The 13,265-nt window shown below is 35.7% G+C and overlaps 1 protein-coding gene across 6 annotated transcripts in view; it reads right to left on the reverse strand.

Moving 5' to 3' along the window:
• OPA1 (OPA1 mitochondrial dynamin like GTPase) overlaps nt 1-13,265 on the reverse strand; it is a 96,932-nt gene that overhangs the window by 39,574 nt on the left and 44,093 nt on the right. For all 6 annotated transcript variants that reach the window (XM_050779107.1, XM_050779106.1, XM_050779101.1 and 3 more), the window contains 11 exons: nt 12,868-12,948; nt 12,674-12,748; nt 12,262-12,333; nt 12,079-12,178; nt 11,604-11,734; nt 10,073-10,145; nt 9,898-9,970; nt 8,511-8,626; nt 7,540-7,604; nt 6,793-6,869; nt 277-442 (listed from right to left, as the gene is read on the reverse strand). In XM_050779107.1, coding sequence (XP_050635064.1) covers nt 277-442; nt 6,793-6,869; nt 7,540-7,604; nt 8,511-8,626; nt 9,898-9,970; nt 10,073-10,145; nt 11,604-11,734; nt 12,079-12,178; nt 12,262-12,333; nt 12,674-12,748; nt 12,868-12,948 — 1,029 coding nt within the window. The remainder of the gene's footprint in view (nt 1-276; nt 443-6,792; nt 6,870-7,539; nt 7,605-8,510; nt 8,627-9,897; nt 9,971-10,072; nt 10,146-11,603; nt 11,735-12,078; nt 12,179-12,261; nt 12,334-12,673; nt 12,749-12,867; nt 12,949-13,265) is intronic.

A 13,265-nucleotide genomic window follows, 5' to 3' on the forward strand; every position in this document is an offset into this window, starting at 1 on the left:
AAGCAAAATTTGCTTGTTAAATACAGTCTTTGGAAGAAGTACCAATACCCTCAGGCCAACACCATAACAATTAGTAAATTTTTATAACCGTAGTAACTGGTAGCAACATCAAGGTTAGGCCCAACACAGAGATGAGGAGTAAAGAATAAATGAGATATAAGGACCCAAACGAAAGAAAGAAAGAAAGAGGCTGTGATGGGAATAAAGTCTAAAATTCACAGCTTCTACTCCCTTCAGATAATGCTTCTTACCCATTTAATTAAATTATATCCTAACCTCTACTGCTTTATTAGGAAGCTGCTTATCAGTCCACTGTTTAAGCTTGATATCCACTGTGGTATTAAAAGTTCCTGAATTCATGGTCTGGGCAGCCGGAAGGTAGATGTTTTCAATCACATGAGTTGACACTCTTTCCCACAAAGACTGCTGAAGGATTTCCTCCCTGAAATAAAAAAGGATCAAAAACACCAAATCTAAATATAATATTGTTTTTAAAAACAGCTTGACTGAAGTACCATTAGCTTACAATAAACTGTACATATTTAAAGTTTTGAGAAGTTTTCACATGTGTATATACCTGTAAATCGCAGCAGTCAAGATAATGAACGCATCCATCATCCTCAAAAGTTGTCACCATTGGAACTGCTTTCTGTCACTGTGATTAGTTTGTATTTTCTAGAAATTTATATAAATGCAATCATGTGGCATATACTCTTTTTTTGCCTTTCTTCTTCCACTCAGCATAATTATTTTGAGGTTCATCATGCTGTTGTATGTATTAATATTTCACTTTTTTTTTTTTTTTTTTTTGAGACAGGGTCTTGCTTAGTTGCCCAGGCTAGAGTGCAGTGGCACAATCAGGGCTCACTGCAGCCTCAACCTCCTGGGCTCAAGCCATCCTCCCACCTCATCCTCCCGAGTAGCTGGTACTACAGGAGGATGCCATTATGCCTGGCTAATTTTTTAAAATTTTGTAGAGATGGGGGTCTCACTATGTTGCTGATGCTGGTCTTGAACTCCTGGGCTCAAGCAATCCTCTTGCCTTGGCCTCCCAAAGTGTTGAGATTGTAAGTGTGAGCCACTGCATCTAGCAATATTTTACTTCTTTTTATTTCTGTGTAGTATTATGTTGCATGAATGTGTTTATCCATTCTTGTGTAGATAGACACTTAGGCTGTTTCCAGCTTTTGGCTATTACAAATAAAGTTGCTATGAGAATTCTAGTAGAAGTCCTTCTTACGCACACATGCTTTCATTCCTCTTAGGTAAATACCTAAGAGTGGAATGTTTGGATCATATGGTAATTACATGTTTAATGTTTTTTTCCAAAATGTTTGCCGCATTTTACATTTCCATTAGCAGGGAATGAGAGTTCTAGGTCCTCTCCACCCTTGCCATCACTTGGTATAGTCTGTCATTTATAATTTTAGCCATTTTCGTAAGTTTAGAGTGGTCATTGTGGTTTTACATTGTATTTCTCTAATGACTAATAATTTTGAGCATCTTTTCATGCACACTTATCTGCCTAGTATTAACACATACTTCATGTGTTTATGGGAGAGTCCGAGACTGAAAACTTCTTGGTATAAACATGACAACTTATCAGATCACAGATGTTATAGAATGCTGTTAGACAAAATCTTCCAGTAATTCATGATGAAGGTAACAATGTAAAAGATGCATAATCATGCTGAAAATTCTGCCATGAAAGACATCTTAAAAGAATACGGGTGACTAATAAAAAAATACAACTATTTTAATTTGAACTCTCTAGAAAATATTTATTTGGGTAATAAACTTATACCATAATAGAATACTACAATATACATTAAAAAAAAAAAAAAAAACCAAAACTCTACTTATCAGGGGATCCTTCTTAAGAGTAGTAACCTCAACCCTTTAGGATATAGACACAAATCTCAGGGTAGCAGAAATATCCCGCTGTCCAAAAGCCCAGCTGAACTCCTCTGGTGAGGCGAGTCAACATCTTCTACCCTCCAAGACTATTTACTAAACATTTTGTGTAAAATTAAGTCTACTCAATCAATGAACACAGATCCTGGTTTCCTACTGCTAACTTTCAGGTCACTTTTCAGTTATAACCAGTAAAGAAAACAGAGTCTGAGGAGGATATACAACTGGGGCCCAAAAGAACAAAGACAATTTAGTCACTGAGTTAATGACAGAGAGTGGGAGAGTGTAAGGAGCAAGATGAAGAAAAGCAGCCTGGTAGGGCCTCCCCTTCAGACACCACTTTAAACACAATCTCAAGAAGATAACTGAAAGCTGAACTGAAGACCAGGATCCAGCCTCTGCCCTCCAGGGCTTTTGTCTCATCCTGCTTCAGAAGAAGAGACATAGTCTGTTATTTTTCCCTGGAGTCTCTGGGCCAGGAATCCATATCCCTGACACCCTTTTTAAAATCCTGACTACCGAATCCCGAGAAGCTAAAGGCAACTTTCTCAAGGGAGGTTGCTGCTTTGACATCCACAGAGGCAGCTGTTATCAATTCTCCTTGCCCAGCCTCTCCTGCCTTTCATCGCCAAGCGGCTCTCCTCTGTTCCAGACCCCCACTGCTCCCTCCACCACCACAATTTCTGTTGTGCTCCCAATACCCGGTTCCATGACAAACCATTTTATACTCTCATTCTCTTTTCCTTTTCTTTTTATCTCCAAACCTTTCCTTAAGGAAAGTGACTGTCCTCCATCCTCACATTCTGCTCAGAGGAAGCTATTCAGTAGTTGAAAGGCCTTCAGAGTTAGAAAGTAGAAGCTAAGTCCTCCTCACCCCAGTCTCTCTTCTGAATCATCAGTTCTCAATGTTCATATAAAAACCCTTATACTGTGAAGCTACTCCATCTAGTTATGCCATCTGCTACCTTATTGCTTGCTGCTATCATCTAACAATTTTCCCAGCCTATATTCTATGTTTTTTGTTTTGTTTTGTTTTCAGACAGGGTCTCACTCTGTCATCCAGGCTGCAGTGCAGTGGCGAATCTCGGCTCACTGCAACTTCCAATTCCTGGGTTCAAGCGATTCTCCTGTTTCAGCCACCCAAGTAGATGGGATTACAAGTGTGCACCACCATGCCCGACTAATTTTTGTATTTTTATTAGAGACAGGGTTTTCACCATGTTGCCCAGGTTGGTCTTGAACTCCTGAGCTCAAGTGATCTGCCCATGGGCGCCTCCCAAAGTGCTGGGACTACAGGCATGAGCCCCGCGCCTGGACTATATTCTGTGTTATTACAGGTGACTTCTGGATTCCAGGTTTTGCCATCAACCAGGGATAACTTCTACTAATATACAAAATATAATTAACAAAATATAATAAAGGTAATAGTTTTACTGCCTTCTTCATCTACAGAAACTTTACCTACATTCCACTTTAATTAAAGAAATACTTTTTTAAATGGATTTTTTTTAAATTTTAAAGTAGAGGACTATTATATTCCATATAATAATTTCAACCAATACAGAAAATGTAAGAAGCATCCCATAGTTCCTCTTTTAGAAGATAACCACTATTTATGGCTTTATTATTAAAAAAATTATGTCTATGTAATTGTTTGTGTGGGTGTATTCACACAAATGGTTCATAATTATACATAGTGTTCTATAAATCCTTTTTTTAAATCTAAAAGTATATTGTATTTAGTTTTCCATGTCAACATCCTATACTTTTCAAAGGCTACTTCTATCCATAGAGCAGCAATCTGCTCTATATAAACCAAATACTATATAATTCCAAATGGGAAACATAAATTGTTTTCCATTTCTTCACATTTATTAAAAAAACCAAGGTGAAAGGTTTTATGTGTTCATCTTTGTCAAATATATCATTATTTGCATATACTCCCAGCAACGTAATTACTGAACATAAACATACTCTTTATTTAATAGACTCTTCATTATCTACACAATCACTAAATTCTGTAAATTCTATCTTTTATGTGACCTCTCAAGTATCTCACAAGTGTCTCTTCTCTACCTGTATTACCACTCACTATCCAAGTTTAAGCCACAATCACCTCTTGCCTAAATTATTGCAACAGCCAACTGCCTCCTTGCTTACAGTCTTCTCCACCCGTATTCCATTTTGCCTACTACAAAGACCTTTCTAAAATGCAAACCTGACCTAATCCTCTTCAGTGACCACCCTCCCCCCACTGCTTCCGGAATACATACTAAACTTCTGAATATGGCTAATAAACTTAATATTTTGCTTACATCAACTGTTTTATCTCCTGCCTCTTACCCCCATTTATGTTAAAGCCACAGTACACAGCTACCTGTGTCGCCTTTCTTGTTCTCATCTCCTGGCCCTTACCATATTCCTGCCTCTGCCTTAACACTTATTCATGTTTTAAACCTCAAATTATGACATTGCAAATCTTTGATTTCTGAAGTCCGAGAATTTCTAAAAACGTACCATACTAGCATTTTTTGAAAAAATGTATTTCTGTGAAGCTAGCTAGCTATCCTTCTAGAAAAGATATATCTACATTGATGGTCACATGATGTTAATAATATATCAATACCTCCTGCTGAAGGTCAGTGATTCATTCTTGAAAACCAGGCACGGCGTAAAAATGCTGAGAGCCTATTTCCAACTATAATGTATTATATGTCAAATCTATACCCCTAATAACCTTCCTAAAACTTAACCAAAGGACAGTGGAATGTCTACAAATAAATAACAAACAGTCATGTTAGGACATAAAATGCTTTTAACACTGTTTCCAGATAACTAAATATAGATTAAACAGTCTTATGACTTAAATAATTGTAAGCATTTTAGGCATTGTCCTAAAATATCACATAGGCATTATTCAACAAAAACATACCAACAGAAACTTCAAGACAACATCAACTATGTCACAATAATAAAATATTTGGAAAATATTTGGGGTGTAATGCACTTGAATTCAATGTGGCATGAACAGCTAAGGCTTGGACCTGCTATTCTGATTTATATTTGTGTTAGCATAACATTTTTTCAGCCTCTACAGTCTGAAAAAACAGAGAATCATATATGATCCAGCAGCTTACGCAAATAAATCTCTAGCAGCCAGATGTCCTAGTTCTGACCCTTGCCTTTTCAATGGGCAATCTGGTGGTATGTGTTCATTGTCCCTTGGCAATTCTCTTCAGTTACCTTTGTATTAAATAAATTACATTTATTTTCAAAGCTCACTTTAGTGAAGAAATACTTTGAGTTCAGGGTTGCTCTGTCCAAACAAAACTAACCTTTCCATTTGATGATACCAAAAATTAATTTATAGAAGGACCACATTTTCTCCCCATAAACAGCATTATTAGTTGTTACAGTTTATATATCACTTTTATATACATTAAATACCCTCATACAATCTAGCAAGGCAACTGGTATTATATTCAATCTGTAAACCTATGTATCTCTTTGTAACTTCAAAGCTGACTGACACAAAGCCATGGAACTGGGCTAAGATACAAATAAACATAAGTTGTGTCATAATAATATTTGATTAATCAACAAGAACAGATAAAATCAGATCTCTTTTTTTTGGAGAAGGAATGGAGATTAAAAACAGGCAAATGTGGACTACTTGAAGACAGAAGAGGTTTCACCACTGACGAAGAAAGGGCACTGAGATGAGGACACTAGTGATGCTGAATTTAAATGTACAGACTAGATACCACTATCAAGGCTCACTTTTGATAACCTTTAACTGAGTCAATAGACTAGGTACAGAAAATATTTACAATGAATGGCAGTGAGGATAGTTGTGCTCCAAGAATAAATTCTTAAAAATACCAGTCTTCATCAGAATGATAATTTCTGCCTGAGGAATTTGTTAATTAACATGTGACTACAAAAATGTCAAGGTTATTTATAATACCTTGTTTTACCATGTCTCATTCCACTGAATTTAGGAATGGCCAAACTTACATAAAACATAAACTGAAGGTAAGCTTGCCTTAGAAAAGATTAACATAAAAAATTTTTCAAAAGGGTGCATTTACTTGCTAATTTTAAAAATTTCAAATATTAATAGCATTAAGTTCAAAATGTGATTTGTATATAACACATTAACCACATGGTACAGAAAGCACTAACTGTTCTTATTCAGAATGGAGAAGCTGAAAATATATACTAATCTCCCTTTATAAACCAATTTTGACAGGTTGATATTTACCTAAAGTACAATTTGATGAAACTTTTGCCTAAATGACTTTACAGAAATTATGATTATGTATTTATTAAGTATAAGATAAAGAAAAGGCAAAGAGAATCAAGATTTTAAAAGAACATGAAGAAAACCATCTTCCAGAAATTCAACTGGTTAGACTACAATAGTAGATATTGCTAAAAAAAAAATTATTGTGTTTTTGCCTAAGAGCCAAGGTAATAATAAATCACTGCTTTATCAATCTAAGTTTTAGTATTTCATTATAACCCATATAGTAAAGTCTTTCTTTTTTTTTTTGAGACAGAGTCTCGCTCTGTCGCCCAGGCTGGAGTGCAGTGGCCGGATCTCAGCTCACTGCAAGCTCCGCCTCCTGGATTCACGCCATTCTCCTGCCTCAGCCTCCCGAGTAGCTGGGACTACAGGCGCCCGCCACCTCGCCCGGCTACTTTTTTGTATTTTTTAGTAGAGACAGGGTTTCACCGTGTTAACCAGGATGGTCTCGAACTCCTGACCTCATGATCTGCCCGTCTCGGCCTCCCAAAGTGCTGGGATTCCAGGCTTGAGCCACCGCGCCCGGCCAGTAAAGTCTTTCAGAAAAGAGATTAATATCAAATACTTACCAATGTTTTGGTGTAACCTGGCTCAGACTGATAACTTCATCAAGGATTTCATTTTTAGCTTTTTCAAACAGTTCATTCTAGGCAATATAAATACAAGTAAGTAAGATTTCCATAAGACAGTAAATTTACCCCGTCATGATTTTCAGAGATAACCAAAAGGAGGTTTTTGACAGGCTACTAGGCTGAATTTGGGTTTAAATACACGTGACTAGTAAAAATGCACTTCTAGTGTCTTTTTTTTAGGAATGCCATTATCCAGATAAGGACAAAGAAACTGACATAAATATCTACCTTCTCAATGTTGAATGCAGTTTTTCACATAACACTTGTTCATGTTATATGAAAGCATCAATACATATTAATTTAGTACATCAGTAATTACACATTAATGCTGTGTTTTATTAACTAATGGGCATTTTAAAATCAAGGAAAAACAATGTTTAACTCCCACTAAATTACATGAATACACGAATTCTACAAAACCTTTAAAGCATATTCATTACCTTCTCAGAAAATATTTTCAACACTTGTTTTGACGTCTTATAATCCCTGTTTTTAATATTATATAATAAATAATTTAAATTATTGTCAGAGAGAACTGCTCCTAGAGATGTATTCTTACAAATTAGTAGTTATAGTCAAAACCAAAGTAATTTAGCTCATCGGATTTTTCTCCCAACATAAATTTAGTCAGCACACAACATTAAATTAAGATACATACAAAATACATGAGTATCCAAATATTACCCGGTCAAGTTCCCGCAGGCGAGGATAGTTGTTCTTCCACTCGGTTTCAAGGTTAAAACGAGTTGCTGAGGAAGAAGGAAAAGTTCAAGTTTGATGATTCTCCTTCTTTCCAGATGCAGTTGTTAAAGCGGTTAAAATACATGTCCTCTGTATTAAGTGAATTTCTGAGAGTGTGCCTATCACCCCTTAGTACTCTGGGATCTCAACGTCTCAGAATTTCATTTTTGCAACAGCTTTCAAAACTATTCTCCCTGATTCTAGTTTCTCCATGTTAAATCCATTAGCACACAGCTGAAGTAGCTTAGTATCATAGAGCTGCTGAGAGAATGGACTTTGCAGTAGTTGTACCACCAACAGGCAAATCCCGGGTGTTCTACCTATGCTGTGTGCCACTGGGTAAGTTATTTGGGTAAGTTACTCTGTCTTCTGTTTTCTCTTCTGTAAAATGGAAATAAAAGTAATACAAGGTTGCAGACGGACAACTGGGATAAATAGGTAGGATCAGGTAGGATTTACATATGGGAAAAGGGAAAGCAAACATATTCCCTTCAGATAAAAGACATTGAGCAGGAAAGTGATTCAGGAAATGGTACCATGACATTGATTCAGGAAATGGTGCCATGTAAATGAAGTCCAGAGTGCTCTGCTTCCCAACACATCTGCTCTCTTTGCCCTCAACAGGGTGAATCTGAATTCTCTATAATTTATTGTGTACTTCCAAGTACTAGCAAACGTTCTCATCTGTTTGAACTCTGCAAATGTGTTCCTAGAGATGCTTCCTCTGAAAGGAAAAATTTCGTTCTTGTATAACTGAAGGTTTGTATTCTTCTATTTTCCAGATATTGTCTAACTGTAAATGAACTACCAAGCAACTGTTAAAGGAAAGAAGTACAGAATGGGATGGATGCCAAAGATTGCCAGCTAATAAAATGTTTTAAGCTGTCTGCTTCTTTAAAAAAAATCCAACCTACCTTTGAAACTATCTGCCTGTTGTTCAACGGACTCTCGTACCATTTTCCAAAAGCAGTCTGATACTGCAAGGCTTAAATTTCTTGTAGTCACTTGGTGTGCCTTTAGCATGCTTGTCCTATTAAAAAAAAAAAAAAACAAGAGCTAAAGTATATTAAAATGACAAAAACAATAACAATATTACCACCAAGTCTGTGAATGTGCTTGCTAACAGCCACTCTTACCTTTTATACCAACGCTATTCAATAAAATTTATGTGATGAGGGAAACATTCCAATATGGTAGCTACTGGCACACTGGGTTATTGTGCCCTTGAAATGTGTGGCTAGTGTAACTGAGGAACTGCATTTTTAATTTTATTGAATTTTTACTAATTTAAATTTAATGTTATCTTTTATTTTATTATTATTATATTTTTGAGCTGGAGTTTCACACTGTCACACAGGCTGGAGTACAGTGGCGCGATCCTGGGTCACTAAAACTTCCGTCCCCCACCCCTCGGTTCAAGCGATTCTCCCGCCTCAGCCTCCTGAGTAGTTGGGGTTACAGGTGCGCACCACCACGCCTAGCTAATTTTTTTTGTATTTTTAGTAGAGATGGGGTTTCACCATGTTGGACAGGCTGGTCTCAAACTCCTGACCTCAAGTGATCCGCCCCTCTTCGCCTCCCAAAGTACTGGGATTACAGGCGTGAGCCACCATGCCTTTAAAAAGAACATGAAGAAAGCCATCTTCCAGAAATTAATTTAATTCCAACTAATTTAAATTTTAATAACTACACAAAACTAGTGATACCATATTAGACAGCACAGCTCTATATGTTGTCAGTGTACTCCCCAAAGCATGTAAGATTATGGTTTGCAAGAACTATCTTGACTTACCATACTAACCTAGGAACAAACATACTTTTCTATTTCCAGAAACTCAACATTTAAAGTCTTAGTATACAGTAATACAACTGGTCTTTAGCTCTTTTTGCTTATCTTATCTCCTGTCAGTATCTATCTAGGGATACTTCTTTGACAACCCCACTCCAACCTTTCCTAATATTGTAAGAGAAATATGTACACATATTTAAAAATGAAAGCGTCGATTTTCTAAAACCACTTTATAAGTAAAATAAAGTAAGAGGCAGAGATCTTTGTTGTCTTTTGGTGTCCACATCCAAGAAAGCATGCCACTATGTATTGTACCATGTGATAAACTGCTCTCAATTCTGTTAAAAAGTAGCTAAGGACTTGCTTATTAGATACAGTTCACTATTTGGGAAAAATTCTAGAAATCCGATGTAAAACTAATAGTTATAAAACCTGATCTTTTAAGTGAAAACAGTTTAATTTAAGCTACTCTCTTACTGTAAAATGTTTAAATGTTTTAACAAGATACCTACTTTAGGAGCTTCGAATTCTGAAAAAACTCTTCTTCATATTCTCTTATAGCTTCAATGCTTTCAGAGCTGTTCCCTGGGGAAGAATGATGGTCAAATTTTCACCAAGAAAATTACTCTGTATTATTTGAAAATGACAGAAACTAAAAATAAGTTATTATAACCCATCTTTGCATACCTTTTCCTGTTACAACAGCAAAATAACCTAAAGCTTTCATTGGGAAGAGCTTTCCTTCAATTATCTGCTGAATCTATTTTTAAAAGTGGGAAAAATTAATGTGAGATATAATTTACATAGTTTTAAAAGCATAATATACAATTTAGAAAGCAAAATAATGCTATACATATATATAGTTAAATAGATAAATCTGCACAAAAGCATTTAAAATGTTTTTCCATTGCTATTTGAAAAAACTACATTTAATTTTACTATATTGAAAATGTATTATTAAAACACACATATCAAAAACCCGGAATGATGTGTAGTTCTTTAAAGTCAGACAGACCTTAGTTTGAATTTCTGCTCTGCTGCCTAGTAGTTATGCGACCTTAAGTAAACAACTTAATTTTTTCCAAAAGGTTGATGAGATTATGGGACAATATGATACTTAGCACAGTGCCAGGCGGGAAGCACTCAATAAATGGTAGCTATTATTATTTTTCCATACTTTCTTCAAATATCTAAATTCTGACCAAGCTGGATTGTCTTCTTTTATTCCTTCCTCCCCTCCCACCTTCTTCTTTAATATTTGGATCCACTGGTTCTCAACTCTTTTAGGATCAAAAATCCATTTCTAAATGTGACAAAAAACAAAACAAAACAAAACAAAAAAACATAGACTATGTACCCAGAAAAATGCATATTTGCACAGAGATCTTTCACATATGTTAGAGTTTCTACCCACTGAAGCCCGTTCAGATTAATAATGGGATGAGAATCAGTTACACCTAAGCTAATGCTGAATCTTTTATACAAAAAGGACTGAAATAAGCTTCAGTTGCATCTCAGAAGAAATACAAATTCACTATCCCACAGTTGAAAGAAATGAAAGGAATGAAGAAAGATGGGGAGGAGGCCACAGAAATTTGTTTCTACCTCACTTCTCCCTTTCTCCATATCAGAACCATTAATGCCATGGCAGGCCTTACCCTTAAAAATAAGGCAGAGCAGAGGTTATGGTGGCTACCTAGAAAAAGGTTAACATAGCAGGCCTGAGACTACTATCCTTAAAAAGGCCTGCCTGCCTTTGGCTTGTATCTGAAAACTTAAATGGTAAACAGTTTCCTACACTGATATAAACCTTTCCCTATATAACTGTGGCTCACTACTCAAGTAATGTCGTTTAATTATAACATAGGCTTTCCTTTTGGGAGTATGAAATAATTTTGGTACATGAGGGTGCCGAAATGACTAACCTCCAATGAAAACCTTAGGAGCTGAGTCTCTAACAAGCAGCTTGTTGTTGGAGGAATTAAATGTGCCCTATGTGAGTCTACTGGGAGTGAACTAGTGGGAATGTGAGCCTGATCTCCTTCAGATTTCATACCATGTACCATTTCCTTTTGTGACTTTGCTTTATCCTTTCATTGTAATAAATCTTAGTTGTAAGGTGTTTTTTTGTTGTTTGCTTTTTTTAAAATAACCAATCCCTATCACAGTTGGAGCTTTTACAAAGAATCTATGCTTGCAACAAAGAATTTGATCTCACCCTGCTTGGACTGGCTACATTTTTCTCTGCCAGGTCTACTTTGGTCAAAACGAATATGGTTCTCCTTCCATGAGGGTCCATTTGACTGACCAAGTCTGTAACAATACTGCGCTCAGCGTCCACAGATCCGTCTGAAAAAAATTACAAAATGACACTGTGGAATTTTAAGATGTAAAGTAGATTTTTAAAACTTGGCACAAATTATACCCCTGTGCCTACATTATAGCAAGAAAGATTTTAATACATTTACGTTATTTACTAAAAAGAAATCCTAGCCAATAAAAATTTCAATGATGCTTATGTAAAACTTATCAAAATAATTTCAACTTCGATTTTATTTGCTAATAAAATAAATATGAAGAGAAGGCAAAAAATGCATTTATCTTGTATGTTTACATAACGCAAACTAATGCAAAGCTTGGATTGCTAAAGAAGAAAATTTATCAGTATAGTAAAATCTTTTGATATGATTTACCTTGAATACATAGTATGATGGCATTAGGATTCTGCATGTAAGCTTTGCTGATACTGAAAATAGTTTCCTTTGTGTCAGGAGCCATGCCTGATGTCACAGTCTTAAAGAAAAAGGTTTTAAATGTCATTATAAATGCTTCACACAATAGGAATAAAATAAAATACATGTTTTGTATATACTTACATTAATCACACCTGGTAAGTCAACAAGCACCATCCTCTGTAGTCCAGGGCCTTTTACATTTAAGGATATGGTCTATTCAGGAAAAATAAAAATAAAATACTGCTAAATTTTGGGGGGAATTTGTTAACAATTTTTTTGGTGAAATATATTCTGAAAATTCTGTATCTCATCCATTCAGATAAGATGCTCACAAAAATGGTATTCTTTCTCTGATCCTAAAAGTAAGTATTCTGGAAAATTACCCACAAAATGATATATTATTTGGATTTTTTTTTTTTTTTTTTTTTTTTAAAAAAGCTCTACATATCTTGGAACAGCAGCAATCTAAACATCGATACCAAGTTATGATTTATCTGAAATCATAAACATTTAATTTCCATAAAATGTCACTGAAATGAATTGTAACCCTTACCTCAGGGCTAACAGTACAGCCTTCTTTCACATTTTTTCTCATTCGAAGTTCTATTTCATGTCTTAATGCTGCAAGCTAATGGAAAACACAAAATTCTAAGAAAATCTTAATTCACAAATATTCTGTAATTTTTTTTTATAAGCTCATCCAGGTTATAAAATTACACATATCAACCTTAGATGAATTTTACTTACATCTTCTTCTTTGGTAAGATCAAACTCCCGAGAACTGTCTTTAAATAAGGCCACATGGTGAGGACCTTCACTCAGAGTCACCTGATAGTAATAGAAAACTGAGATGTAATGATGCACTTACAACTACTATTAATTCCCACAGCCCTTACGTGGTCTAGACAGGGCTACTGCATTGCACAAATCCAAGAGTCTCTTCACACTACTGCCAGCGCACCCCCTGAAGTTGTCAACATGGTAGTTCTGAGAAGGCAATAATTTTGTATTTGTACTGTTTGTACATATGTCACACATGTTGCGATTTCCCAACAAGAATGCTGGTTCCTTTTATCTCTTATGACCTAAAATGCTGCTGCCTCTTTCTTTCCCCAGTTAAGGTCATACACAGCACTAAGCCCAAA

The sequence above is a fragment of the Macaca thibetana genome, chromosome 2 (assembly GCF_024542745.1).
Source record: "Macaca thibetana thibetana isolate TM-01 chromosome 2, ASM2454274v1, whole genome shotgun sequence".
Lineage (NCBI taxonomy): Eukaryota > Metazoa > Chordata > Mammalia > Primates > Cercopithecidae > Macaca > Macaca thibetana.